At 38.2% G+C, this 27,928-nt stretch overlaps 1 protein-coding gene across 1 annotated transcript; it reads left to right on the plus strand.

Moving 5' to 3' along the window:
• On the plus strand, nt 1-26,444 carry ARHGAP29 (Rho GTPase activating protein 29). The gene is made up of 11 exons (XM_043460281.1): nt 1-178; nt 653-789; nt 1,059-1,163; nt 3,824-3,922; nt 5,112-5,251; nt 5,522-5,710; nt 5,971-6,108; nt 19,928-20,160; nt 21,358-21,688; nt 21,817-21,925; nt 24,313-26,444. The coding sequence occupies exons 1-11, from the start codon at nt 42-44 to the stop codon at nt 25,200-25,202; spliced, it is 2,508 nt and encodes an 835-aa protein (XP_043316216.1). The 5' UTR covers nt 1-41; the 3' UTR covers nt 25,203-26,444.
• The last annotated feature ends 1,484 nt before the right edge of the window (nt 26,445-27,928 follow it).

Here is a 27,928-nt window from a genome sequence, read left to right on the forward strand (position 1 = left end):
TTTTTTGTCTGTGACCATAGGTAACAGTTAACCTCTTCCAGATGCAGCACCTGCAGGCTGCCTCCCTCTCAAGCAATTTACAGTCTCTCTGTGATAGTGCCAAACTCTATGACCCAGGCCAAGAGTACAGTGAGTTTGTCAGGGCGACAAATTCAGCTGAAGAGGAGAAAGTTGATGGGTGAGAATTAACATATAGAAGAAATTATTTCTAGATATAAAATCCTTATTGCTGAGTTTTCTATCTGGTGTCAGGTGGTGTCGTTTCTAACACTGACAGCATTGACTTTAAAACTTTATGAATTTTTAAAATATTTAAGATGTATTGACTTAGAGTAAAGCTTTCCATTTTGACACAGGGCTCAGTTATTTGAGATTTAGAAATCCACACAGGTTATACTTGAAAAGTTTAACCATGCTATGAATAATTGACTGTATTTTTGCTCCTCTTTTTCAAGTTTCAACTGTAATAAATAAAAATGATTAATAAGTTTTATTCACATATCTTTTAAGAAGTTCAACTGTATGATATGGTTCTTAATATTTAGTTTATTTAATTACTCTGTTCGTTAAATTAACAAATATTTCTGAAAATAAAGTGGACTAATTATTTGTCATTTTTCTGTATGAAGAGTTTTATTTGGGTTTTTTTTAGGAATGTAAATAAACAATTAAGCAGTCCTCCCATTTCTGGATACGGACCTTCTGACTCTTTAGAAGACGTTGTACGCCTTCCTGACAACTCTAATAAGATTGAAGAGGACAGATGCTCTAACAGTGCAGACATAACAGGTAGTTTTTCACATTAAAAAGAGAACTAATTCATGAAAGCTAAAATTGTTTAAATGTGATCATTAAATGGGTTGCAGGTCTAGAATTTAAAAATCAGGCCTTGAATTATAACCTTATGAAGCTTTATTCATAGTTGTGAGCCTGTCTTATAGTCAGTTGTGTCACACTGTTAAAGAAGTTTGACTTGTCTCATCTGAAATAATATCAGTATTTTGCCATATGAAATTCATCTGTAGCCAAGTTTGACTTTAAATATTCTTTTCTTAAAGGTCCATCTTTTCTAAGGTCATGGACATTTGGAATGTTTAGTGATTCTGAGAGCACTGGAGGAAGCAGTGAATCCAGATCTCTGGATTCTGAATCTATAAGTCCAGGTACATATGTATTAAGTCTAGAGTGAAAATTCAGTGAAAGGTGAAAATATTCCTTTTGGGGATATCTTAGCTACTTTATTTTCCTTTTTCTTTTTTTTAAATTGAAGTATAGTTAATTTGCAATATTGTGTTAGTTTTAAATGTCCAGCAAAGTGAATAGGTTATACATATATTTAGGTATATTATCTATGTACTTTTTGGATTCCTTTCCATTATAGTTTATTACAAGATACTGAATATAGTTCATTGTGCTATACAGTAAATCCTTGTTGTTTATAACTATCTTATTTTTACAGTGAACTGTCTCATAGAAGTATGTACATGTATATGTACAGTTTAAATAAAAATCATAGAACAAACCCATATATATTCAACACCTAGCCTAACAAAACATTATGAGTATATTAGAAGGCCCCTGTGTATACCTCCTTGATAACCTTGCCTTGTCACTCACTAGATGAACCATCATGCTGAATTTTGTTTAACTTTCCCTGGCTACTTTGAATATTTTAGTACTCATGTAGTGAGCTTTGCCCTCTTTGGAATATTAGGCAGATGGAATCACATTGTTCTTTCATGACCTCTTTTATGAATTTTGAGATTCCTATTGATGTGTGAGAAGCTATCTTTTATTTTATGCTATATGCTGTATAGTTTTCCATTCTGTGGACATACTTTATTATCTATCTTTTGGATTGTTTTGTAGTTAATCACTGTAATGAGCCATAAAATGAATACCGATTCTTGTGCCTGTGATAACTTACTCATTTTTTATATATGTGCTTTGAGGTACTTTGATAAAGATAATCTCATCCTCTTTAGAGAGGCAGAGTAGATGTTTTGAATTCTCCCTTAATGGCTTCAGAGAGAATGACTTGTAATACAGCTAGCAAGAGAAGAATGGGTCACTTGAACCCATGAGATCATTGCTTTCCATGTTCTTTCTCCTTCACTCTTCTACCAAAGACTGCTCCAATCCTCTTCTTCCTGGCTAAGTTTCTTTCTCCTAGGATCTTGGCATTCCAGGAGATATGTTATAGGATTTAACCTACCTCAAAATCAAAGACTAATGACTTTTTTTTTTTTTTGGTGTTCTACATAGTTCAGAAATTTTATTCATGTAAATATATCTTTGACTTTAAAGTTAGAAATGACTTCTCTGCAGCACTGAGGTTTACAGGCAGGTTGTCGCCAACTAGTTTGAGGCCTACTTTAAAATTATTGCTGTTCAGGAACACTTTGGAGATGTGAGACTCTATTTAACTGAATATTTATAATTAGCTTTCCAAAAACAGGTTCTAGCTATTCCCATAAATTTATACTCAATCTAGAGCAAGCCCTAAATTATTTGGAATCCTGTAAGACTTCATGTGATAAAGATGAAAACTTGGAACCTGGTCACATGATAAATGGGTAAAGACCCAAGGATGCGTATAGCCTTGTAACAGCCATCCTCAGACACTGGAAGTGGAAAGGGATGAGAGTCAGAGTGCTTTGTAAGGAGACATGTGACCGGGGCTGGGATTTTTAAGTGCAGGTTTCTGCTCAGTAATCAAAGGAAGTCATTTTACAATTGCTGCTGCTGCAGCTGCTTAGTTGCTAAGTCATATCTGAGTCTTTGCCACCCCATGAATTGTGTGTTTCCCACCAGGTTCCTCTGTCCATGGGATTTACCAGGCAAGAATACTGAAGTGGGTTGCCATTCCCTACTCCAGGGGATCTTCCCAACCCAGGCATTGAAACTATCTCCTGCTTGGCAGGGGGATTCTTTCCCACTGAGCCACCTTGGAAGCCCTTGTTTTATAGTTATAATAGTTTTAAATGAACATGTGGCTTCATGATCTCTTAGTCATTTGGGGACACATTCAAAACAAAAACTAGATGACCACCTTTTAAGCATAGTTTGAAGAGGGGAAGGAATCTTTTTTGAGAGAGAGGAAGTGGTTTAAATAATTAGTAAAGTACTTTCTAACTCTGAACTGAAGGCTCTTAAAGCCTTGAGTTAAGTGTAACCTTCCAGTTAGAGACAGCCCTGTTTGCAGGATCATCTCGAAGCAAATAACCTCATTACCTGATCGGGCTGTTTCCAAACATGCTTTGAGACAACTGGCAGAGTCCTTGGCTGACAACTTATGTCATGAACTCTTAGCTCCTGGCCAGGATCATTGTTCCCTGGTTCCCAGGCTCCTGTCTTACTAGCAACATAAATGTGATGGTACTGTTATATTGCTGTGTTTGTAGATTTTTGTATATTTTATTATAGAAAGCTTTAGGGTACACTATATTTCTTTATGACTTAATTCAACAAACAAGTAATGACAGCTTTACTGTTCTGCCAGCTATTCTGTCAGATATTAGATACAAGGCTTGAATAGAAAATATTCTTTATTCTTGTAGAGTTTATAATCTCTAACACTATCAGAAGTTGATAGTGAGTTCTCATTGAAATGTGTGATCCTCAGTTTATTTTACATTTATTTGGAAAAGTCAGATTTGGCTCATTCACTTTTGTTTTCAGGAGTAAGTATTCGGATCCTGTGTATCCACAGTCTGAATGGAAGCAAATGTTGATATTGTAGCTAATAAAATAGCATGACTTGTGTTATTCAAAAAATGCTGTCATTACCCGTTTCTTAAACTCTCAGTGAATTTTCTTTTAGGAGACTTTCATCGAAAACTTCCACGAACTCCATCCAGTGGAACCATGTCTTCTGCAGATGATCTGGATGAAAGAGAACCACCCTCCCCTTCAGAAGCTGGTATTATACTCACCTGAATCACATTTCCACTAAACCAGCTGAATCAGTAGCACTGCATGATATTAGGAAGAAATAGTATGGTTTAAAGAATTACTTTACTGTGTATTAAACAAAAGGCATTATGTTGACTTATATATATCCCAGCAAATTATTTATAAGTATGGGTTCATAGTGTATTAATCAAATGTTACAAATAAAAATATAAGAATAAGCAGGAAAACTACTAGAGCTAAAATGTATTGGTGTGATGCTCAAATAGGCTAGATATTTTTTTAAATATATATTTATTAATTTTTGGCTGCATTGGGTCTTAGTTGTGGTATGTGGGCTTGGTAGTTGCCCCACAGCATGTGGGATCCTAGTTCCCCCAACCAGGGATCAAACCTGCGTCCCCTGCATTGGAACGCAGATTCTTAATCATTGGACTACCAGAGAAGTCCAATAGGCTAGGTATTTTTATCTTTCAGAAACTTTATAGTGACTTAATTGTTCAGAGTGTACAGAAGAAATTCTGTTCCTGAGAATTTCTATATGAGAAAATCCCCTTCAAAAGAAATAGTGTAAGAAGCTAGGCAGGAAAAGTAAATAAAATACATGTACTTTTTGAGGGCAGGGAAATCTATGGATACTGAAGGACATAAAAGAGAAGTCAGTTACATTAATGGCTTCACTTGAGACCTCCAGATACTTGTTTTCACATCATTTTCTAAAACAATGTAGAATATCTGACCTCTGGTAGGATATTTATAGATATCTACTATTATCTGTAATTTTGTAATAAATCAAGAATAGCTTTATCTTTAATGCAAATAATCCTGACACACTAAACTCATAGAGCTAGTTTTCTTCCAAACTTTTATAAGGTCCTTCTCTAAGAATGTGTGTAATGAACACCTGTGTAATGAAGGTCATGTTAATAATTGTAAACTTTCTAATTCTATAAACCTTGTGCCATGGTATTTTAGAAGTATGTTATTGATTTGATGATGATTTTTACTCATAGCTTAAATGTTTGATGAATGTGTGCCTTATAAGGGATCTGTACATTGGATGCTTATTTTGATGTTACAGACTCAAGTCATAACTTTTTGTAATCTTATTTAAAAATCTTTTAAAGTGTAGTATCATGTGGTATAATTTTTTCTGTCCTGCTAACAATTCTTGTATACTACTCTGCTTCTATTGGAAGGACCCAATTCTCTTGGAACATTTAAGAAAACGTTGATGTCAAAGGCAGCTCTCACTCACAAATTTCGCAAACTGAGATCCCCCACCAAGTGCAGGGATTGTGAAGGCATCGTGGTATTCCAGGGTGTTGAATGCGAAGAGGTAAGATATTTCTGGAATTATTTTAGCCCTTTTATCCTTTTTGCTTTATACTTTTTTGTTATTAATTTTACCAATTAAGATCTTTTGCAAATGTATTTATAAAAAATTGAACCACAGTGTTCCTTCTATAATTTTATTTCAAATGCATTTCAAACCCAAGTAGTGCCTTTTAAATTCATTTTTGTTATTTTATCACTCTACCTGAAGTTTGTCCTTTTGTGAGCAGATTTAAGGTGAGCTAACCATTTTAAACTTGTCATTTTCTTATAGTGTCTCCTTGTTTGTCACCGAAAGTGTTTGGAAAATTTAGTCATCATTTGTGGTCATCAGAAACTTGTGGGGAAAATGCACTTATTTGGAGCAGAATTCACACAAGTTACAAAAAAGGAACCAGATGGCATCCCTTTTGTACTCAAAATCTGTGTCTCAGAGATCGAAAATAGAGCCTTGAGTCTACAGGTACATTATAACTTTTAAAGTTAATAATTTTAAAGCATAAATGTGATTTGTTCTAATCATAAGGATCTACTAAAGGAGAGCAATGCTCTCAGTTTTTACTAAGTAACTAATTTATTCAGATTTATTTGAAAAATAATACCTCATTTGGTCCTAGTTTTTTTCCTAAAATATTAGTAAGAATCAAAGTATATTTAGCTATATGCATTTAACCATTTGTACTGAAGCAGAATTTTTTGCAAATTTTTTTCTCTTTTCTCAAGGGAATTTATCGTGTATGTGGAAACAAAGTCAAAACTGAAAAACTGTGTCAAGCCTTGGAAAATGGAATGCACTTGGTAGACATTTCAGAATTTAGTTCACATGATATCTGTGATGTCTTAAAATTATACCTTCGACAGGTAAAGTTTTTACCATTGAAACTTACCATTAAATACAGCAAAAATATAATTTGCAATTTGTTGATAATGTTTGCTGCACACATTTTTCATTGATATAAACCATATCAATATCTTTCCAATTATTAAAGATCAAAAAGTATGTAAAATGTATGTACAATTTAAAGACCCATAATAATAAAAATACTCATTTATCATCACTTAGCTCCTTAAAGCAGAATATTTCTGTACTTTATAGAAGGCTGCTATATGACACTCCACAGTTGTAGCCCACAGCTCTACCCAGGGGTGTTTCGTAGCCATGTTAATACCTCCCTGTCTTGTCTTTTTTTTTTTTAATTAGTTGGAGGCTAATTACTTTACAATATTGTAGTGGTTTTTGTCATACATTGACATGAATCAGCCATGGATTTACATGTATTGCCCATCCCGATCCCCCCTTCCACCTCTCTCTCCACCTGATTCCTCTGGGTCTTCCCAGTGCACCAGGCCTGAGCACTTGTCTCATGCATCCAGCCTGGGCTGGTGATCTGTTTCACCCTAGATAATATACATGTTTCAATGCTGTTCTCTCGAAACATCCCACCCTCGCCTTCTCCCACAGAGTCCAAAATTCTGTTCTGTACATCTGTGTCTCTTTTTCTGTTTTGCATATTGGATTATCATTACCATCTTTCTGAATTCTATATATATGCGTTAGTATACTGTATTGGTGTTTATCTTTCTGGCTTACTTAACTGTGTATGATGGGCTCCAGTTTCATCCTACTCATTAGAACTGATTCAAATGAATTCTTTTTAATGGCTGAGCAATATTCCATGGTGTATATGTACCACAGCTTCTTTATCCATTCGTCTGCTGATGGGCATCTAGGTTGCTTCCATGTCCTGGCTATTATAAACAGTGCTGCGATGAACATTGGGGTGCACGTGTCTCTTTCAGATCTGGTTTTCTCGGTGTCTATGCCCAGAAGTGGGATTGCTGGGTCATGTGGCAGTTCTAATTCCAGTTTTTTAAGAAATCTCCACACTGTTCTCCATAACAGCTGTACTAGTTTGCATTCCAACCAACAGTGTAAGAGAGTTCCCTTTCCTCCACACCCTCTCTAGCACTTATTGCTTGTAGACTTTTGGATAGCAGCCATCCTGACTGGCGTGTAATGGTACCTCATTGAGCTTTTGGTTTGCATTTCTCTGATAATGAGTGATGTTGAGCATCTTTTCATGTGTTTGTTAGCCATCTGTATGTCTTCTTTGGAGAAACGTCTGTTTAGTTCTTTGGTCCATTTTTTGATTGGGTCATTTATTTTTCTGGAATTGAGCTTCAGGAGTTGCTTGTATATTTTTGAGATTAGTCCTTTGTCTGTTGCTTCATTTGCTATTATTTTCTCCCAATCTGAGGGCTGTCTTTTCACCTTGCTTATAGTTTCCTTTGTTGTGCAAAAGCTTTTAAGTTTCATTAGGTCCCATTTGTGCATTTTTGCTTTTATTTCCAATATTCTGGGAGGTGGGTCATAGAGGATCCTGCTGTGATTTATGTCAGAGAGTTTTTTGCCTATGTTCTCCTCTAGGAGTTTTATAGTTTCTGGTCTCACATTTAGATCTTTAATCCATTTTGCGTTTATTTTTGTGTATGGTGTTAGAAAGTGTTCTAGTTTCATTCTTTTACAAGTGGTTGACCAGTTTTCCCAGCACCACTTGTTAAAGAGGTTGTCTTTTTTCCATTGTATATTCTTGCCTCCTTTGTCGAAGATAAGGTGTCCATAGGTTCATGGATTTATCTCTGGGCTTTCTATTCTGTTCCATTGATCTATATTTCTGTGCCAGTACCATACTGTCTTGATGACTGTGGCTTTGTAGTATAGTCTGAAGTCAGCCAGGTTGATTCCTCCAGTTCCATTCTTCTTTCTTAAGATTACTTTGGCTATTCGAGGTTTTTTGTATTTCCATACAAATTGTGAAATTATTTGTTCTAGTTCTGTGAAAAATTCTGTTGGTAGCTTGATAGGGATTGCATTGAATCTATAGATTGCTTTGGGTTGTATAGCCATTTTCTCAATATTGATTCTTCCACTCCATGAACACGGTATATTTCTCCATCTGTTTGTGTCCTCTTTGATTTCTTTCATCAGTGTTTTATAGTTTTCTATGTATAGGTCTTTTGTTTCTTTAGGTAGATATACTCCTAAGTATTTTATTCTTTTTGTTGCAGTGGTGAATGGTATTGTTTCCTTAATTTCTCTTTCTGTTTTCTCATTGTTAGTGTATAGGAATGCAAGGGATTTCTGTGTGTTAATTTTATATGCTGCAACTTTACTATATTCGTTGATTAGCTCTAGTAATTTTCTGATCGAGTCTTTTGGGTTTTCTATGTAGAGGATCATGTCGTCTGCAAACAGCGAGAGTTTCACTTCTTCTTTTCCTATCTGGATTCCTTTTACTTCTTTTTCTGCTCTGATTGTTGTGGCCAAAACTTCCAACACTATGTTGAATAGTAGTGGTGAGAGTGGGCACCCTTGTCTTGTTCCTGATTTTAGGGGAAATGCTTTCAATTTTTCACCATTGAGGGTAATGCTTGCTGTGGGTTTGTCATATATAGCTTTTATTATGTTGAGGTATGTTCCTTCTATTCCTGCTTTCTGGAGAGTTTTTATCATAAATGAGTGTTGAATTTTGTCAAAGGCTTTCTCTGCATCTATTGAGATAATCATATGGTTTTTATCTTTCAATTTGTTAATGTGGTGTATTACATTGATTGATTTGCAGATATTAAAGAATCCTTGCATTCCTGGGATAAAGCCCACTTGGTCATGATGTATGATTTTTTTAATATGTTGTTGGATTCTGTTTGCTAGAATTTTGTTAAGGATTTTTGCATCTATGTTCATCAGTGATATTGGCCTGTAGTTTTTTTTTTTGTGGCATCTTTGTCTGGTTTTGGAATTAGGGTGATGGTGGCCTCATAGAATGAGTTTGGAAGTTTACCTTCTTCTGCAATTTTCTGGAAGAGTTTGAGTAAGATAGGTGTTAGCTCTTCTCTAAATTTTTGGTAGAATTCAGCTGTGAAGCCATCTGGTCCTGGGCTTTTGTTTGCTGGAAGATTTCTGATTACAGTTTTGATTTCCATGCTTGTGATGGGTCTGTTAAGATCTTCTATTTCTTTGTGGCTCAGTTTTGGAAAGTTATACTTGTCTAAGAATTTGTCCATTTCTTCCAAGTTGTCCATTTTATTGGCATAGAGCTGCTGGTAGTAGTCTCTTATGATCCTTTGTATTTCAGTGTTGTCTGTTGTGATCTCTCCATTTTCATTTCTAATTTTGTTAATTTGGTTCTTCTCCGTTTGTTTCTTAATGAGTCTTGCTAACGGTTTGTCAAATTTTATTTTTTCAAAAAACCAGCTTTTAGCTTTGTTGATTTTTGCTACGGTCTCTTTAGTTTCTTTTGCATTTATTTCTGCCCTAATTTTTAAGATTATTTTCCTTCTACTAACCCTGGGGTTCTTCATTTCTTCCTTCTCTAGTTGCTTTAGGTGTAGAGTTAGGTTATTTATTTGACTTTTTTCTTGAGGTAAGCCTGTTCTATGAACCCGTCCCCTTAGCACTGCTTTTACAGTGTCCCATAGGTTTTGAGTTGTTGTGTTTTCATTTTCATTCATTTCTAAAGATATTTTGATTTCTTTTTTGATTTCTTCTATGATTTGTTGGTTATTCAGAAGCGTGTTATTTAGCCTCCATATGTTTGAATTGTAATAATTTTTTTCCTCTAATTGAGATCTAATCTTACTGCACTGTGGTCAGAAAAGATGACTGGAATGATTTCAATTTTTTTGAATTTACCAAGGCTAGATTTATGGCCCAGGATGTGATCTATTCTGGAGATGGTTCCATGTGCACTTGAGAAAAAGGTAAAATTGATTGTTTGGGGGTGAAATGTCCTATAGATATCAATTAGGTCTAGCTGGTCCATTGTGTCATTTAAAGTTTGTGTTTCCTCGTTAATTTTCTGTTTAGTTGATCTATCCTTAGTTGTGAGTGGGGTATTAAAGTCTCCACTATTATTGTGTTATTGTTAATTTCCCCTTTCATACTCGTTAGCGTTTGCCTTACATATTGCGGTGCTCCTATGTTGGGTGCATATATATGTGTAATTGTTATCTCTTCTTCTTGGATTGATCCTTTGATCATTATGTAGTGTCCTTCTTTGTCTCTTTTCACAGCCTTTATTTTAAAGTCTATTTTATGTGATATGAATATTGCAACTCCTGCTTTCTTTTGGTCTCCGTTTGCGTGAAATATTTTTTTCCAGCCCTTCACTTTTAGTCTGTATGTGTCCCTTGTTTTTAGGTTGGTCTCTTGTAGACAGCTTATATAGGGGTCATGTTTTTGTATCCATTCAGCCAGTCTTTGTCTTTTGGTTGGGGCATTCAACCCATTTACATTTAAGGTAATTATTGATAGGTATGGTCCCGTTGCCATTTACTTTGTTGTTTTGGGTTCGAGTTTATACAACTCTTCTGTGTTTCCTGTCTGGAGAAGATCCTTTAGCATTTTTTGAAGAGCTGTTTTGGTGGTGCTGAATTCTCTCAGCTTTTGCTTGTCTGTAAAGCTTTTGAATTCTCCTTCATATCTGAATGAGATCCTCGCTGAGTACAGTAATCTGGGTTGTAGGTTATTCTCTTTCATTCCTTGAAGTATGTCCTGCCGTTCCCTTCTGGCTTGAAGGGTTTCTATTGATAGATCAGCTGTTATCCTTATGGGAATCCCTTTGTGTGTTATTCGTTGTTTCTCCCTTACTGCTTTTAGTATTTGTTCTTTGTGTTTGATCTTTGTTAATTTGATTAATATGTGTCTTGGGGTGTTTTGCCTTGGGTTTATCCTGTTTGGGACTCTCTGGGTTTCTTGGACCTGTGTAACTATTTCCTTCCCCATTTTAGGGAAGTTTTCAGCTATTATCTCCTCGAGTATTTTCTCATGGCCTTTCTTTTTGTCTTCTTCTTCTGGGACTCCTATGATTCAAATATTGGGGCGTTTCACATTGTCCCAGAGGTCCCTGAGGTTGTCCTCGTTTCTTTTGATTCTTGTTTCTTTTTTCCTCTCTGCTTCATTTATTTCCACCATTTTATCTTCTACCTCACTTATCCTATCTTCTGTCTTCATTATTCTACTGTTGGTTCCCTCCAGAGTGTTTTTGATCTCATTTATTGCATTATTCATTTTTAATTGACTCTTTTTTTATTTCTTCTAGGTCCTTATTAAACATTTCTTGCACCTTCTCAATCTTTGTCTTCAGGCTATTTATCTGTAACTCCATTTTGTTTTCAAGATTTTGGATCATTTTTATTATCATTATTCTAAATTCTTTTTCAGGTAGATTCCCTATCTCCTCCTCTTTTATTTGGCTTAGTGGGCATTTTTCATGTTCCTTTACCTGTTGGGTATTTCTCTGCCTTTTCATCTTGTTTAAATTGCTGTGTCTGGAGTGGGCTTTCTGTATTCAGGTGGTCTGTGGTTTCATTTTAATGTGGAGGTTTTACCCAGTGGGTGGGGTTGGACGATTGACTTGTCAAGGTTTCCTGTTTAGGGAAGCTTGCGTCGGTGTTCTGGTGTTTGGAACAGGATTTCTTCTCTCTGGAGTGCAATGGCGTGTCCAGTAATGAGTTTTGAGATGGGTCTATGCGTTAGGTGTGACTTTGGGCAGCCTGTATGTTGACGCTCAGTACTATGTTGCTGGGTTGCTGGAGAATTTGCGTGGTATGTCTTGCTCTGGAACTTATTGGCTCTTGGGTGGTGGTTGGTTTCAGTGTAGGTATGGAGGCTTTTGGATGGTCTCTTATTACTTAATGTTCCGTGTAGTCAGGAGTTTCCTGGTGTTCTCAGGTTTTAGGCTTAAGTCTCCTGCCTCTGTATTTCAGTTTTATTCTTCCAGTAGTCTCAAGACTTCTCCAACTATACAGCACTGATAAAGAACTTCTAGGTTAATGGTGAAAAGATTCTCCACCGTGAGGGACACCCAGAGAGGTTCACAGAGTTACATGAAGAAGAGGAGAGGGAAGAGGGAGATAGAGATGAGCAGGAGGAGAAAAAGGGGGACTCACGAGGAGAGAGACAGATCTACGCAGTTCTCTGTTCCCAAAGTGTTCTCCATAGCCCAGACACCACAGAGATTCACAGAATTGGATTGGGAAGAGAAGGGGAAGGGAGGAAATAGAGGTGTTCTGAGGTAGAAAACGGAGAGTCAAAAATGGTAGAGAGTAATCAACACACTCCTGAGTAAAAATGGGTACTGAATATTGGATTCTTAAATGTCCAAAATTGATATCAAATACTGAAAAACAGATTAAAAATCTAGAGTAGATGTTAGATTCTTAAAAATACAATATTAAAAACAAAAACACAAAAAATTTTAGAAATGTATATGAAGTTTGGTTTAAAAATATGGCTTCTCCTTTTTTTTCTTTTTTTTTGCAAGGTTATAGTGAAATGAAAATTAAGGAGTAATAGAGGACTTTAAAAGAAAATAAGAGAAAAAAAAATAAAACAAGAAAAAATTTGTTTCCTCATTAAAAAAATAGTAAAAATACATGAAAATGTAAGTTAAGGTGTAATGGGGGAGTAATAGGGAATTTTAAAAGAAAATGAAAGAGGAAAAATAAAACAGAAAAGAAAAACAAAAGTAAAAATATATCTAGGAATTTCTCTGGAGCTGTTGAGGTCAGTTGGGTTCAGTTCAGTTTCGGATAGCTCCTCGTTCCAGCTTACACTTCTCTATATCTATAGGCCCCTTCTGGTGTAGTCGGTGTCATCTACTGGGATTTTAGTCTGTTGCACCGGTCCCTTCTGAAGCGGTTCCCTTTGTTTATTTGGCTTCTGTTTGCCCGTCTCTTCAGTATCTAATTTCCGCCCTGACACAGGCTGGTGGAAGTGGTCTCTGGTTCAGTCGTGCTGTGGGGAGGGAGGGGCGCTGCAGACAGATAGCCCTGTATGTGGGGAGCACTCACAGTGTTCCAACCACACTGGGTTTACCCCGCTCATGGGTGTGTGCTTTCCCCATCTACACTGCCCAGGCTCCTGGCTGCTCTATATGGAGCGGGCCCTGTGTTGCGTGTGGTTCCAGTTTTCGGGTATTCCACAAAAGCACGGACTCGGTTGGGCCTGCGTTTTGTGCCTTCCCCGCCCGAGCAGCTCAGGCAGCCAGGAGCTTGACGGGCGCACTGTCCCCAGGTGCGGTGCCCCTTCTCCCCTCCGTGGTCCCAGCCTCAGTTTCTGCGCGTGCCAGTCCACTGCGTGCACCTTGTGTCTATTCTTGGGAGCTGGCCTCTAGCCGTGACCCTCCCGGCAGATGTCGACCATCTAGAATCTCAGGAAGTCTTTGGTTAGAAACTGGAGGCCTGTTTGCAGTTTGGTAGGGGCTGCCGTCTCTGGGGCCGAGTTTGCCCCTTTTCCCTTCCCCCGCCTCCTGCCTCTAGTGGTGATGGGCCCGTCCACAGCCGGCTAGCTCTTCTCTGGAAATGTTCAGTCCCTTTGTTCTGCGAATGGCCGGCAGTGTGTTCTGGCCGGTTAATTTTCTCTCTCTCTTGCTATCCCACAGTTTAAGTTGCTATCTCACCTTAGCTCCCTCCGATTGCCCTCAGGGCATTCGGCCCGGTCCTTACCCTAAGCAATGCCGCCCGCTCCTCACCGTTCCGCCCCCACTTGCTGGTGGCGGATGCGGGCATCTGGGGTACTTTTCTGCTGGGAGTTGCTTTTAGGCATGTAATCTGTGGGTTTTATTAATTTTTCCTCCCAGTTAGGTTGCCCTCTGAGATTCAAAAACTTCCCCCAGATCCGCCCGTGAGAGGGTTTCCTGGTGTTTGGAAACTTCCTTTATTATGACTCCCTTCCCGGGATGGGTCTCCGACCCTAGCTCTTTTGTCTCTCTTTTTATCTTTTATATTTTGTCCTACCTCGATTCGAAGACAATGGGCTGCTTTTCTGGGCAGCTGATGTCTTCTGCTAGCGGTCAGAAGTTGTTTTGTGCAGTTTGCTCAGCGTTCAAATGTTCTTTCAATGAATTTGTAGGGGAGAAAGTGGTCTCCCCGTCCTATTCCTCTGCCATCTTGGCTCCTACCCACCTCCTGTCTTTTCTTAACTGTTTTAGTACCTGTTGTGTATTCCTAAATATTGTTCATATATTTAGGAATAGTGCTTTAGCCACTAAGTTGTGTCCAACTCTTGTGACCCCATGGACTATAGCCCTCCAGGCTGCTCTGCCCGTGGGATTTCCCAAGCAGGAATACTGGAGTGGGTTGCCATTTCCTTCTCCAGGGGAATCTTCCCAATCCAGGGATCAAACCCAGGTCTCCTGCATTGTAGGCAGATTCTTTACCAACTGAGCCACCAGGGAAGCCTCACAATATATATACAACAGAATATATCAAGTTCTAGAAAACTGAGTAGAAAGCATAAATCTAGCTGTTTAAGGAAAGTTTACTATTCACACTGTTACATGAAGGGTTCAGTAGTGGTTTGGCTTTAGTTTCATTGGTATTTTAAAATAGCTATTGGGGGAAGTTAGTGATCAAGGTGTGAATGCATTCAGGGAACATGAAGTTCATTATGGTCAGGGCATCAGTCAGGGCTGTCCTATAAGCTGAGTACTGAAAGTTCAGCAGGAATGTGGTCAGCAGTGAAGTGCTCTATATCTTCTCTTTCCGTGCTCACTCTTCTGCGCACATGTTGCAAGAGTAGGTCTGAAGAAAATGCTGCTTTGGGTGGATTAAGTGGCCATAGTGTCTCAGGCAGCAGCTCATGGAAGGGTTGTGGGAACAATCAGCACTTTGCCGTGATAAGCCAAGTTCAAAAGATCTGGGCCAGGGCCAGCTGCATTCTGTCCTTGGGTAAAACTTTCTGTCCTTGAGTGAAAATGAAGACAATTGCAGAGAGCATGGCAATGTTGGTCCTCATTGTGTCCATCTCAGGAGCTCTGTCTTCTGGGTCCTTTTTACTGTGGGAAGAGCTGTCATCCTGGGATCTCTCTTCTCCACTCTCTTCTGTGGGGAGCACCTGTCTTCTGTGTCAGGTCTCCTTGTTTTTTATTTATTCTCCTGTTTTGGTCAGGGCCATCCTGGAGCAAAGTGGGCTAAGACTAAACATTTGAAACTGTTTTATCTGTAAATGTCTTTAGTTTGCTTTCTTGAATAAGAATGGAAGAGCGGGTAGTAAGGAAGGTTATAATATTCTAGGCTTGAAATTATTTTTCTTTGGAAATTTGAAGGCTTTTTTTTTTAATTGTTTACTTTGAAGCCTAAAATCCTTCTCATTCCTGATTATTTGTATGTAGCCTATTGTTTTCTCTCTGAAGACTTGTAGAATCTTTTGCTATCTACTATCCTCAATTTTCCAGAGAAGGCAATGGCAACCCACTCCAGTACTCTTGCCTGGAAAATCCCATGGATGGAGGAGATTGGTAGGCTGCGGTCCATGGGGTCGCTAAGAGTCGGGCATGACTGAGTGACTTCACTTTCACTTTTCACTTTCATGCATTGGAGAAGGAAATGGCAACCCACTCCAGTGTTCTTGCCTGGAGAATCCCAGGGATGAGGGAGCCTGGTGGGCTGCCGTCTATGGGGTTGCACGGAGTCGGATACGACTGAAGTGACTTAGCAGCAGTAGCAGCATCCTCAAATTTCACAGCCTGTGCCTTGATGTGGGTGTGTTTTCATCCACTCTTTCAGGCACTCCACAGATTCTGCCATTCTGCTTACTTGTCCTTTAGTTCTTGGAACTTTAATTTTCTTGCTCTATTTCTGCCCTCTATTTTCTCTGTGTTTTCTTTCTGGAATTTACATTTGGATACAACTTGTATTGGTTCTCTAGCTTCCTTCCCTTTTCCCTATTATTTCTTTCTTTTGTTTTTGTTTCTTTTAATAATGTCTAAAAATTCCCTCAGCTTTATCTTCCATTCCTACTGTAAACTATTTCATTTCTGAGATCATGTTTTAATTTCCAAGAATTCTAGTTTTCTGTCCCTTTTATAGCATCCTTTTTATTTTATTGAATGCAGTATTTCTTCTATCTGAAATATTCATAGTTTTTTTTTAAAGAATTTTTTCTCTTCTCAGCTTCTAGCCCTTTCCTATAGAAATATAATGTGAGCTTTATATATAATATTTAATTTTCTAGTAGCCACATAAAAAGAAACAGTGAAGTTAAATTTTAATACTTCATTTAACAAATGGAAAGTATCTGAGCATCTAATCAGTAATTTTAAATAATTAATGAAATATTTACCTTTTGTGGGGTTTACTGGGTCTTTGAAATCTGGTGTGTATTTTTCACTTATAACACATGTCAGTTTGGAACAACCACATGTCCACTGCTAAGTAGCCTTATATGCTAGCAGTCACAATATTGACAGCAGAGTTGTAGGCCTTCATGTTGGTTTTTTCCTATTTATTTTCATTTCTGTCTTCTGTAGTTATCTCCTTAAAATGAAAGCTTTGGGAATTGAAATCTCTCTGGAAGCTTTTTTAATTGTGAACTGTTTTTAAGATTTTATTGAAGTATCGTTGATCTACAATGTTGTATTAATTTCTGCAAAGTGATTCTGTTTTTACATATATATATATATATATTCTTTTTATATTCTTTTCCATTATGGTTTATCACAGAATATTGAATATGGTTCCCTGTGCTGCTGTCTGAAAGCTCTTGAATACATGAAGGCTTTGAATATTTTGAACTTTACTGTAGTGAGTGTAGTGTTATCTAAGAGGACTGTTTGGGAAACACCTGACATTCATATGTCTAGGTCTCTGCCTGTGGGCTAATCTAATAGCACAGAGAAGAGTCTTTCCCTGCCTACAGGTATGGTTCCAGAACTCTGGGAGCCTAGTTAGGTAAGAAGGCTTCAGCAGGCATACAGTCACTAAATCCTTATTTAAGATAGTTTTCCACCTGTTCCTTATGCTTGGCATTATCCTTCCAGAGACCCTCTGTTTTACACTGCCCAGAGAAGAAATTTCCAAACTTCTGAGGTTGTTCGGGAGCATGGACTAGAGATAAAGATCTAGGATTCTAATGCTTTTTGGATAGCTCACGCTTCCCCCAAATTAGAGGACCTAGTCTGACAATCCCTGAGTCTCCTTCAGTTCAGCTCAGTTGTGTCTGACTCTTTGTGACCCCATGGACTGCAGCATGCCAGGCTTCCCTGTCCGTCACCAACTCCCGGAGTTTACTCAAAATAATGTCCATAGGGTCCATGATGCCATCCAGCCATCTCATCCTCTGTCGTCCCCTTCTTCTCCTGCCTTCAATCTTTCCCAGCATCAGGGTCTTTTCAGATGAGTCAGCTCTTCACATCAGGTGGCCAGAGTATTGGAGTTTCAGCTTCAGCATCAGTCCTCCCAATGAATACTCAGGACTGATTTCTTTTAGGATGGACTGGTTGGATCTCCATGCAGTCCAAGGGACTCTCAAGAGTCTTCTCCATCACCACAGTTCAAAAGCATCAATTCTTTATCAATTCTCAGCTTTCTTTATAGTCCAACTCTCACATCCATACATGACTACTGGAAAAACCATAGCTTCAACTAGACGGACATTTGTTGGCAAAGTAACGTCCCTGCTTTTTAATACGCTGTCTAGGTTGGTCATAGCTTTTCTTCCAAGGAGCAAGTGTCTTCTAATTTCATGGCTGCAGTCACCATCTGCAGTGATTTTGGAACCCCAGAAAATAAAGTCTGACCCTGTTTCCACTGTTTTCCCAACTATTTGCCATGAAGTAATGAGATCAGATGCCATGATCTTAGTTTTCTGAATTTTAAGCCAACTTTTTCACTCTTCTCCTTCACTTTCATCAAGAGGCTCTTTAGTTCTTCTTTACTTTCTGCCATAAGGGTGGTGTCATCTGTATATCTGAGGTTATTGATATTTCTCCCAGCAATCTTGACTCCATCTTGTGCTTCATCCAGCCCAGTGTTTCTCATGATGTGCTCTGCATATAATTTAAATAAGCAGGGTGACAATATACAGCCTTGACATACTCCTTTCCTGATTTGGAACCAGTCTGTTGTTCCATGTCCAGTTCTAACTGTTACTTCCTGACCTGCATACAGATTTCTCAAGAGGCAGAGTCACCTTAGGATCTGGTAAATCATGTTGATTCTCTGTTTAGAATTTTAGCTTTCTTAGGAGTGCTAAGTCAGCACATGGTTTATGTCCTCTTCAGCTGGTGAAATGTTTTTTGTCTCCATCCCTGTTCTCCCAATCCTGTGGGCTTAACTGTATGTCAGTAAGATTGTAGAAAGGAAAGAAATTAGGTACAAATGTTGGATGTACCATGTTAGCCCAGGAAACTATTGATCTCTCTTTAACCACATTTTATATGATTCTCAACTGAGAAATGGTGACAATATTTTCAAATAACTTTTAATCTCACAATGAATCATCCTTTATTTCTTCTAGTCAGTCAGGGAGAGGAAATAAATGGGGTCAAATACTACCAGCTTTCGGTCTTCCCAGGTGGCTCAGTGGTAAAGAATCCACTTGCCAATGCAGAAGATGCCAAAGATATGGGTTCAGTCCCTGAGTCAAAAAGATCCCCTAGAGAAGGAAATGGCAACCCACCGCAATATTCTTGCCTGGGTAACCCCATGGACAGAAGAGCCTGGCTGGCTACAGTCCATGGGAATTATAAAGAGTTGGACATAACTTGGCAACTAAATAGCAACAACATACCATCTCTTGTTCTGTGCTAGGAATACTATGGGACCAAAGCTTTAGTGTGGAAAGTCATGCTCAGTTCTTGTGTTGAGAATAGCCTTTATTTTACTCAATACTATGTGGGAAATCTGAAGCTCCAAGAATGACCTTCTTCAGATCCCAAAATGGTAGAGGTAGGAATTGATCTTGATGCCCTCTTTGGGACCAGCAGGGGAAGCTGGAAAAGTAGGTGCCAGCCTCACCACAGATAGTGTAAGACATCATCTAGCAAGAGAGATGTTGTATATTTTATCACTGTGCAGTGCAATCATTGAAATCAGTTATGCCAGTAGACAGTTTGAGAGAGGAATTTTATCTTTTGACCTACTTATAGCAATTAAAGTGGTATTTAAAAATTAGATAACAAAATGTTGGCAGTGTCTTCTTGTTAAGTCATATTGTCTTTTCCTAATCTTCAGTCAGGTCCAGGTAAAACACAAGGACATTATAGCATTTTGTTCTCTCTGTCTCCCATACAAACAGAAAATAAGTTTTTTTCTATTTAATTTGATTTATATTGTACATTATCCTGGATTTTTTTCAATAAGATAACTGAAGATCATGCTGACTTTGGGGCAGTCTTGAATGTAATTGGTATACAGTATCAGTTTTAAAATCCCATCATGCAGCTTTAGGTTTAGAGTTAACTCATTTTTAATATGGATATACTTATGGTAATATCAGATTCACTTTATAGATCACACCTATCAAACATACATACATTTCTTTTTTTCTTGTTCTGGAGTTTAATTTTTTTTCTTCTGGTTGTATTGAGATATAACTGACATATACAGCACTGTATAAGTTTAAGGTGTACAGCATAACAGTTTGACTTAACATACATCATGAGACGATTATCACAATAAGTTTAGTGAAATCCATCATATATAGATACAAGGTTAAAGAAATAGAAAAAATACTTTTCCTTGTGATGAGACATTACTTACATTTCTAACTGTGGATTGACCTTAAGTCCTGTTACTCTAAAAAGGATGTGCTAAACCACTCAGTAGCTATTCAGTAAATTATTAACAGTGAAAACATGAAAAGAATGATATTTCTATTGTAATTTTATTTCTTTAGCTCCCAGAACCATTTATTTTATTTCGATTGTACAAGGAATTTATAGACCTTGCAATAGAAATCCAACATGTAAATGAAGAACAGGAGATGAAAAAGGATAACCCTGAGGACAAAAAATGGCCAAGTACATCTATAGAAATAAGCCGAATTCTCCTAAAAAGCCGGGACCTTCTAAGACAATTGCCAGCATCGAATTTTAACAGCCTTCATTACCTCATAGTTCATCTTAAGCGGTAAGAACTTTGAATAAGACAGGCATTGATTAATGGGTGGATAATGGGTCAGTTTTTTTGGTTTTGCTTTTATGGTTTTTTTTTTTTAATTGTGGTAAAATACACATAACAAAAATTTACCCTTTTAGCCATTTTTAAGTGTGCAGTTCAGTAGTATTAAGTACATTTCACAAATCTGTGGTATTGTTTTTAGATTGAATATTTCATTTCTAATAGGTATGAGGGAAAGGGAGACACTTAATATAGGTTCTTGGAGCCAGCATCTTTCTGTCAGATGCCTGTTCTGTGCCAGACTCTAGCTGGGGAAATAAGGATGCAAATGTCAGGTTTCTTTCATGTGTTCTGCTGTGAGCTTGAGGGGCCGACCTGCACAGAAGTGCAGTGCAATGTCATTCTTATTCTGAGGGTACTTTGCTCAGCATGCAGAGGAACATGGGGGAGGGGGTCATGAATCAGAGACGGTAACCCTGAGTCAGACTTGAAGAATGGTTTGCTGACAGAGGATGTGCAAAAGGGTATTCCAGGCAGAAACACAGGAGATCACTTTGCTTTGGGGGACATAAAAGAAGTTAGTTCAGCCACAGTCTAGCAAGCAGTAGCACAAAATGAGCTAGGTGGAGGACCTGGTAAAGTCATACATGCCTGGCAGATGAGTTGACTGTCTTCTTTCTGTACTCACTAAAGGATTTGGGGCCAGGAATTTAACATGCTCCAGTTTGCCTGTTAGGTCTTTCTAGCAGCTATATTGAGAATGGCTTGGAGGGGAGGTACTTAACTACTTCAGTTCTGGTCTCCTTGAATAATCAGAGAAGTAAAAGGCGATGAGAACTTGAGGTAAGGCAGTGGGAGTGGCGTGGAGCAGCAGAGGTCTTTAGGGTCAGCTGGGCTGGGAGACTGGCTGTGGGCAGTGAGACAGTTTCCACCATAGGTACCTTGGGAGATGTAGTGCATATTTACTAAGATAGGAACAGCGTTTAGGGGTATTTTTTTTTCCTGCTGGTAAAACTGTACTGATTCCTTTTACTTATTTATATTTAATCCTAATACTGTGAAACCCAGCTTGCTGTGTGGTCAGTATTTAAGCAAATAAATAGATCCTTTTCCTAGACTTCAGCCCATTTTTCCTCCACCTTTCCCAGCCCATAATAAACGGCCATCAAGGAAATCTAATACAGCTTTATGTGTTCTGCGTCACAGAGTTGTAGATCATGCGGAAGAAAACAAAATGAACTCCAGAAACTTGGGTGTGATATTTGGACCAAGTCTCCTTAGGCCAAGGCCCACAACAGCTCCTATCACTATCTCCTCTCTTGCTGACTATTCAAATCAAGCAAGGTTGGTAGAGTTCCTCATTACCTACTCACAGAAGATCTTCGATGGGTCCCTGCAGCCACAAGATGCAGCTGTATGTAGTGCAGGTGGCATCACACCTCAGATTGACCAAGGCTATCTTCCAAAGTCTCTGTTATCACCAGAAGAAAGAGATCCAGAACATTCTATGAAGTCATTGTTTTTCTCTTCAAAAGAAGTGAGTTTTGTTCATATGGAATCCTGTTGGAACTTTGTAAAGTAATGTTATAAGTTGAAAATCTTTGAACTGTTTATTTTGAAGTGTGTTTTGCTTCTTCAAGTTTAAAAACTTTCTTTTATCAACAGGATATCCAAACTACAGATAGTGAAAACAAAAGTTTTGAATCCACTCCATCATTTGAGGAATCAGAGCGAAAGCAAAATGCATTAGAAAAATGTGATGCATATCTCCTTGGTGAGTGGCCATGTAAAATGCATGCTTACTGACTTAAAACTGTCCCAGTAAACCATGATTAAAAGCCAAAGTGAGTGAAGTTGAAATAAGTCAGAGTAAGAAGGTTCTTTAGTAAGTGCATCTTTCCCAGACATTAAGAATGCCTTTTAGTGTACCTTGCATTTATATGAATGTCGTTCTTCTCAGTAATCCTAATAAAAACACATCTTGGAGTTCATAGGTGTGTTTTGTGCTCTTTCTGAACATTTTTTTTTTATTTTTGCCATTAATGTATGTCAAGAATGCAGAAATATACTGAGTAGTCTGATGATTCATTAGCATCATCTGTAACCATAGATCATTGTATTGATCTTACTACTCGTAAGGAGTCACCTAGACTCCTAAAATTCAAAAATTTTAGACTCAAAAAACTCAGAAAAATTCTTTTCAAATGCCTTTTCATATCACCTGTCATTAACACATTGAGCACACATGTGTAATTTTTTTAATTTTAGTCCTTCACTGTATGTAATTTTAGTTGCAGTGATTGGTGGGCTATCCATTTGTGGAAAGTCTTTCATTTGTTACTGTAATTCTGTACATCACTAAAGTGAACTTGCAGGTTTTTTAAATGTAGTCATATATGTTAAATTTGATCTGTAATTAAATATTAATGATCACAGCCTGACAAGATCTGAAAAGCAAGGGAGCCTGCTCTGTGCTAGGCACTGTTCTTATTGTTTGATTCTGTTTATCCAATTTGATCTCAGAAACAGTTCTGTGCTGTAATATAGATAGTATTAAACCCTTTCGACCCATAACCTAATAATCTGAGAGAGGTTAAATAGTGCCAGAGGTCATGCCCCTAATTGATTGTTCAGTGTTTGAACCTATGTTCATGATAATTTCACTATTCTATTATCTAGGGCTCCCAGTTAGCAATAATAATAAAAACAAATGTCATTGTTTTTAGTACCTGTACCACTTCATTTAGATACCAGATAAATGAACACTTTTCATGATTAGATCATTTAGGCCACACATCATCAAAGATACAAGTATGATTCCTTCTGACAGGTGAAGACCCTGAGGGACTGCAAGATTGCCTTGCCCAGTGCACAAGGGGTAGCGCTAAGCTAAATCCAGACGCTGGGCTTCGGAGTCTGCACTCTTATCCATTACACTGTAGTTTTCTCCCTTAGAACTCAAGAATGCATTTTGGTGCCTGCAGTGGTTTGCAAAACATCCTTTAGGATGTTCTATATACCTGGGGGAAGGACCTGGGAAATCAAAATAAGAGCGCATTGCCCTGGAAGCCTAGGGAAGAGAGATTCACGGTAAGGAGGTATGGAGGAAGGTCAGATGAGGTGCTAACTGTTAAGTCATTCTGATGGGCTCCTGTCTGCAAACCACTCCCCAGAAGAGGAGCATGAGCAGAGGGCTGGAATTTACCAGAAACCGGGATATTTTAGGGGAGATGCTGCAAAAAAAAGGACAGGGTTGGAAAAGTTCAGGATTCTAGCTTAAGAAAACATGGACCATGGGTCCAGACTTGATAGAAAAGAGAGGGAAATACATCTGGAAGTGAACAGTAAATAGGGAGAATGGCATTTTCCGTTTAAAACTATTCAACTTTAATCAGGATGAATATTATAGTCCATTTATTAATTGATCATATAAGGGCCTCTAAGGCATTTAATGTAATATGTTCTCACTGTGGGTTGTATATAACTGTGAAAAGCAGATGGAGTTGGCAAAAGCCTTGGGATTCAGAGTATACTTATATTTGGTCGGCATGTAAATTGGTCTTACTTTTCTGAGGGTAACACACCAATATCGGCCTGTTGAAATCGTGACAACCCTTTTAGGCAGCACTTACTTGTTCATGGACTTCCCTTGTGGCTCAGCTGGTAAAGAATCCACCTGCAATGCAGAAGACCTGGGTTCAGTCTCTAGATTGGAAAGAGCCCGTGGAGAAGGGAAAGGCTCCCCACTCCAGTAGTCTGGCCTAGAGAATTCCATGGACTTTATAGTCCATGGAGTCACAAAGAGTCGGACACAACTGAGTGACTTTCACTTCACTTCACTTCACTTCACTTACTTGTTCATACATAGCACATAAGCTATTGTACATCAGCAAGGGTGTTTTTTCCCACAACCTGCAATGAATTTTGTAGCTATTTATTATATTTATTTAAATAAATACAGACTTCTAACATTTTAAATCAAAGTGTACCTTTAATATTTTATGAGTATTTTACTCCTCTGCCTAGAAAACTAAAAAATAACCTGGAGAAAGTACATGAAAACTCTTGTTTTGAGAGGGTGTTCATCTCTAACTCATTTTGATACTCTTGTTAACTGTGAACCATAAAGTTTGATTTTTAAATGAATCTCTTCCTTTACAGACAACAAAGTGCGTTTGCTTGTAGACCAAGAACTTGAGTCAGCATCAAGAAAGACAGAAGATGCTTGTAAAACCTCCAAGCTGCCTACTCTGAAGTCCGATAGGGACCTAAATGGTGTTGAGAGGCATCTTCCAAGGACCAGGATTAGACCTGTAAGTTTGCCTATAGACAGACTACTACTTCTTGCTGGCTCTCCTACTGAGAGAAATGGCAGAAATATGGGAAATGTAAATTTAGACAAGCTTTGCAAGAATCCTATCTTTGAAGGAGTTAATAGAAAAGACACCCCACCTGTTGTTTGTTCTAAATTTGATGGCTTTGATCAGCAGACTCTACAAAAAACTAGGGAGAAACAGTATGAACAAAATGACCTGACTGCAAAGACTGGAATGATTGTGCCCAGTGCATTCCAGGAAAGAGGTGTGACACCGAACATCAGGAGCAGTGGGGACCACCCAATCAGCATCACCCAGCCCAGTAAGCCAAACACAGAACCTGTCAGGTCAGCAAGACAGGTGTCAGAGAGACGGTCCTCCGACTCCTGCCCTCCTGCTTCTGTCAGAGCACCCAGGACACTGCAGCCCCAGCACTGGACAACGTTTTATAAACCACCTGCTCCTGCTGCTAGTGGGAGAGGGGATGAGGAGAAACCAGTGACTCCCTCCGTAGCCGTGCCCTCTGGCACAACGCATGCTCCCCAGGAGCACGTGCTGAAATCAATTCCAGGGTCTGAAACTGCATCGGCTGGGCCTGTGAACCCAGTTAGTAAGCCTGAAGAGAAGGCTGAAGAGCGAGACCAGTCTGGTGTGCCCACGGCGTGTCAGAGACCAAGGCTAAAACGAATGCAGCAGTTTGAAGACCTTGAAGATGAAATCCCACAGTTTGTGTAGGGTTGTCAGAATTTAGTTTTTTCTCTTTTTGTTGTTTTGTTTTGTGGTATTGTGTTTGTCTTCTGAAAGAAATTTTTGACAGGGCCTCTCTTGTATAGGATTGCCAAATTGTGGAGTTAGCTTTTTGTCGTTGTATTGTGTTATCCTGTGTCGATTTTGTTGAATGGCAGAATGTTTCGATAGGGCCCACCTGCGCCTCACTGGAATTATATGTATTTTTGAAGTTGTGAATAAATAGACTCTAAAATTTTTTTGAAGTTCAGTTGATTCCCCATAAAATGGTCCATTTAAGTGCATCCCTAATATATGATAGAGCTCTCAACTAATAGGTGCAATTGAGGGAAATCAGCTTTATTTTTTTGATGTTGAAACTACATGCTTATTTATAAAAGGAATGTTTCTGAGTGCAAGTGCTTGAAAGATCTTGGTTTGGTATGATTGTTTTTTTCACACAATTTTATAGTGTGTCTTTGACCATTTATGCTTTTATGGTAAGTGTGTAACCTTTTATTTTCCAATTGGTGATTCACTTAACTTTTTCATATTTACATCATGGCCAAAAGGCTTGCAAATCTGTATTTAATTCCATTTTAATTAACTGCCAAATTTTGCATGTGGTAGCCAGTTTAACTGTACAAAGAAAATGCATTTAAACAGGTTTCTAAATTATATAGTTCAGACATGTCTTATTTGGTTTTAGATAGTACACATTTAATAATTTTTCACTTTTTGGCTTTGTTCTGCATAAACGTTTGTTCAACAGTTCTGAACCTTTTGGTATTTTATATAATAGTCCAAAACAATGTTTTAAAATTCAGTGTATTTCCTTTTAATATTATCTGGATTTTTTAAAAAACATTTCTTTTGTTTGAAGTGTTTTCACTTATGAATAATTTTATGTGCTTTTTCTACCTGGATTTATAACTGTTGACCATGTATGATTCAGGTGAATCATACAGATATTTAAAGTTGATTCTAAGAGTATAATTCAATAAGTCCTCATTGTTTGGAATTTGAGAGGGAGTGTAGATGATTGGATATATTTCATTTATATTTCTCAGTTTTTTAGAACTAGCTCAGTTCTGTTAGTTTCTTGGTTTTGTCATTTTGCATAAAATAGGATATAAAAGGGACAAAAAATAAAATAGCCTCTTTTTGTATGTGTGAATTATATTTGTAACAAATGCTTTTTTATGACCATGTTATACTTGATAAAAATATATATATTAACCTGTTAAATTATTTCAAGTTCTCGTGGTTTCTGTGAAATTGTTGCCACTTGGGGTGTGAGACTTTGAGGTTTATTAGCCATTGGCTTAGTGGTAAACACTTGGAACGCATATGTCCTTTGACTGCAGCATGGAGTGCATTTTCTGGGAAGTTGTTTTATAGTTTTATATGACATTAAGGACTAGGGATAAAGAATTACCCACCCTTTTGTACTGGAGCCTTGTTTGTAGTCCTGATTTTTAAAAAAATGTAGAATTGTGTTGGTATGAAAACCTGCAAAGGACATAAGAGCCAAAATTTATTGAGTTCTTTCTGCGTGCCATGAACTCTGCTGAGTTCCATGTAAATTATTTCAAGTTTACAGCAGCTTATAATGGGTAGGTAAGTACTTTATTATTCCCATGTTACAGATATGAAACTGATGCTTAAATAATGTACTCTGGGTTCCACAGACGTAAAAGTTGGAGTCAGGTCTCAAACACAGGGCAGTCAGATCCTGATGTAACATTGGCACTCTTAACTGCATAATTACTAAGTAATATCAGGTAGTGTTTAACAATAGAAAATGCACCTTTGAAAATTTTTAATTGTGGTAGAATATGCATAACGTAGAATTTACATTTTACCAAGTGTTAAGTGTACAGTTCAGTGGCATTAAGTACACACACGTTGTTCTGCAACCATGACCACTATCCATGTCTAGAATTTTCTCATCATTGCATCTTGAGACTTAGAAAATGTGCCTGGGTTGGGAGGATGCCCTGGAGAAGGAAGTGGCAACCCACTGTAGTATTCTTGCCTGGGAAATCCCACTGGCAAAGGAGCCTGGTGGGATACAGTCCATGGGGTCACAAAAGAGTCAGACATGACTTAGTGCCTCGGCAACAGCACCACCACGGGATAAAGTCCTCAGGTGGGATCTCCCTTAAGCTAATCCTACTAGAAACTACTAGGAAAATCACATCCAGGTTTTCAAATCTTTTTATCTTTTTTCCTAAGGAGCACAAAACAGATACAGCACACCAACTCTGGGAATGTAATGTCATGAGTGAGCTGTGCCTTCCACCACATTTGTTAAAGGAATACCAGCTGGTGACCTTTCACTCAGTAGAAAATGTACTTTTAAACTCTTGCTCAGTTGTGTCTGACTCTTGGAATTTTCCAGGCTTTCCAACCAGTGGGTTGCCATTTCCTCCTCCAGGGAAACTTCCTGGCTCAGGGATCAAACTCGGGCCTTGTGTCTCCGGCATTGTCAGGCTTATTCTTTATTACTGCATAAACTCTTAATTTTCTTTTAATCTACTGAGACAAGCCAAAGAGTATCTCATCAACAAGTGGCCTCTCTTTTTCCCCTCACTTTTTAAACCTCACAAGTTAGAGTTCCACTTCTGGCTCCTATCTGCCTAGAGGGCTCTCTGGCATCTTGTCCAGCTAAAGCTATCAGTCTGTAGATGTTTTGTGGTTTCCTAGGACATTAAGCAAGTATCTCTTGGGAT

Source organism: Cervus canadensis, unplaced genomic scaffold (genome assembly GCF_019320065.1).
Source record: "Cervus canadensis isolate Bull #8, Minnesota unplaced genomic scaffold, ASM1932006v1 Scaffold_019, whole genome shotgun sequence".
NCBI lineage: Eukaryota > Metazoa > Chordata > Mammalia > Artiodactyla > Cervidae > Cervus > Cervus canadensis.

Bases quoted from the DNA above. Each gene is read 5' to 3' on its own strand.
- ARHGAP29 (XM_043460281.1), top strand. From the start codon at position 42: ATGCAGCACCTGCAGGCTGCCTCCCTCTCAAGCAATTTACAGTCTCTC. The intron at 179-652 runs GTGAGAATTAAC...GGTTTTTTTTAG, and splicing joins GAAGAGGAGAAAGTTGATGG to GAATGTAAATAAACAATTAA. The intron at 790-1,058 runs GTAGTTTTTCAC...CTTTTCTTAAAG, and splicing joins TAACAGTGCAGACATAACAG to GTCCATCTTTTCTAAGGTCA.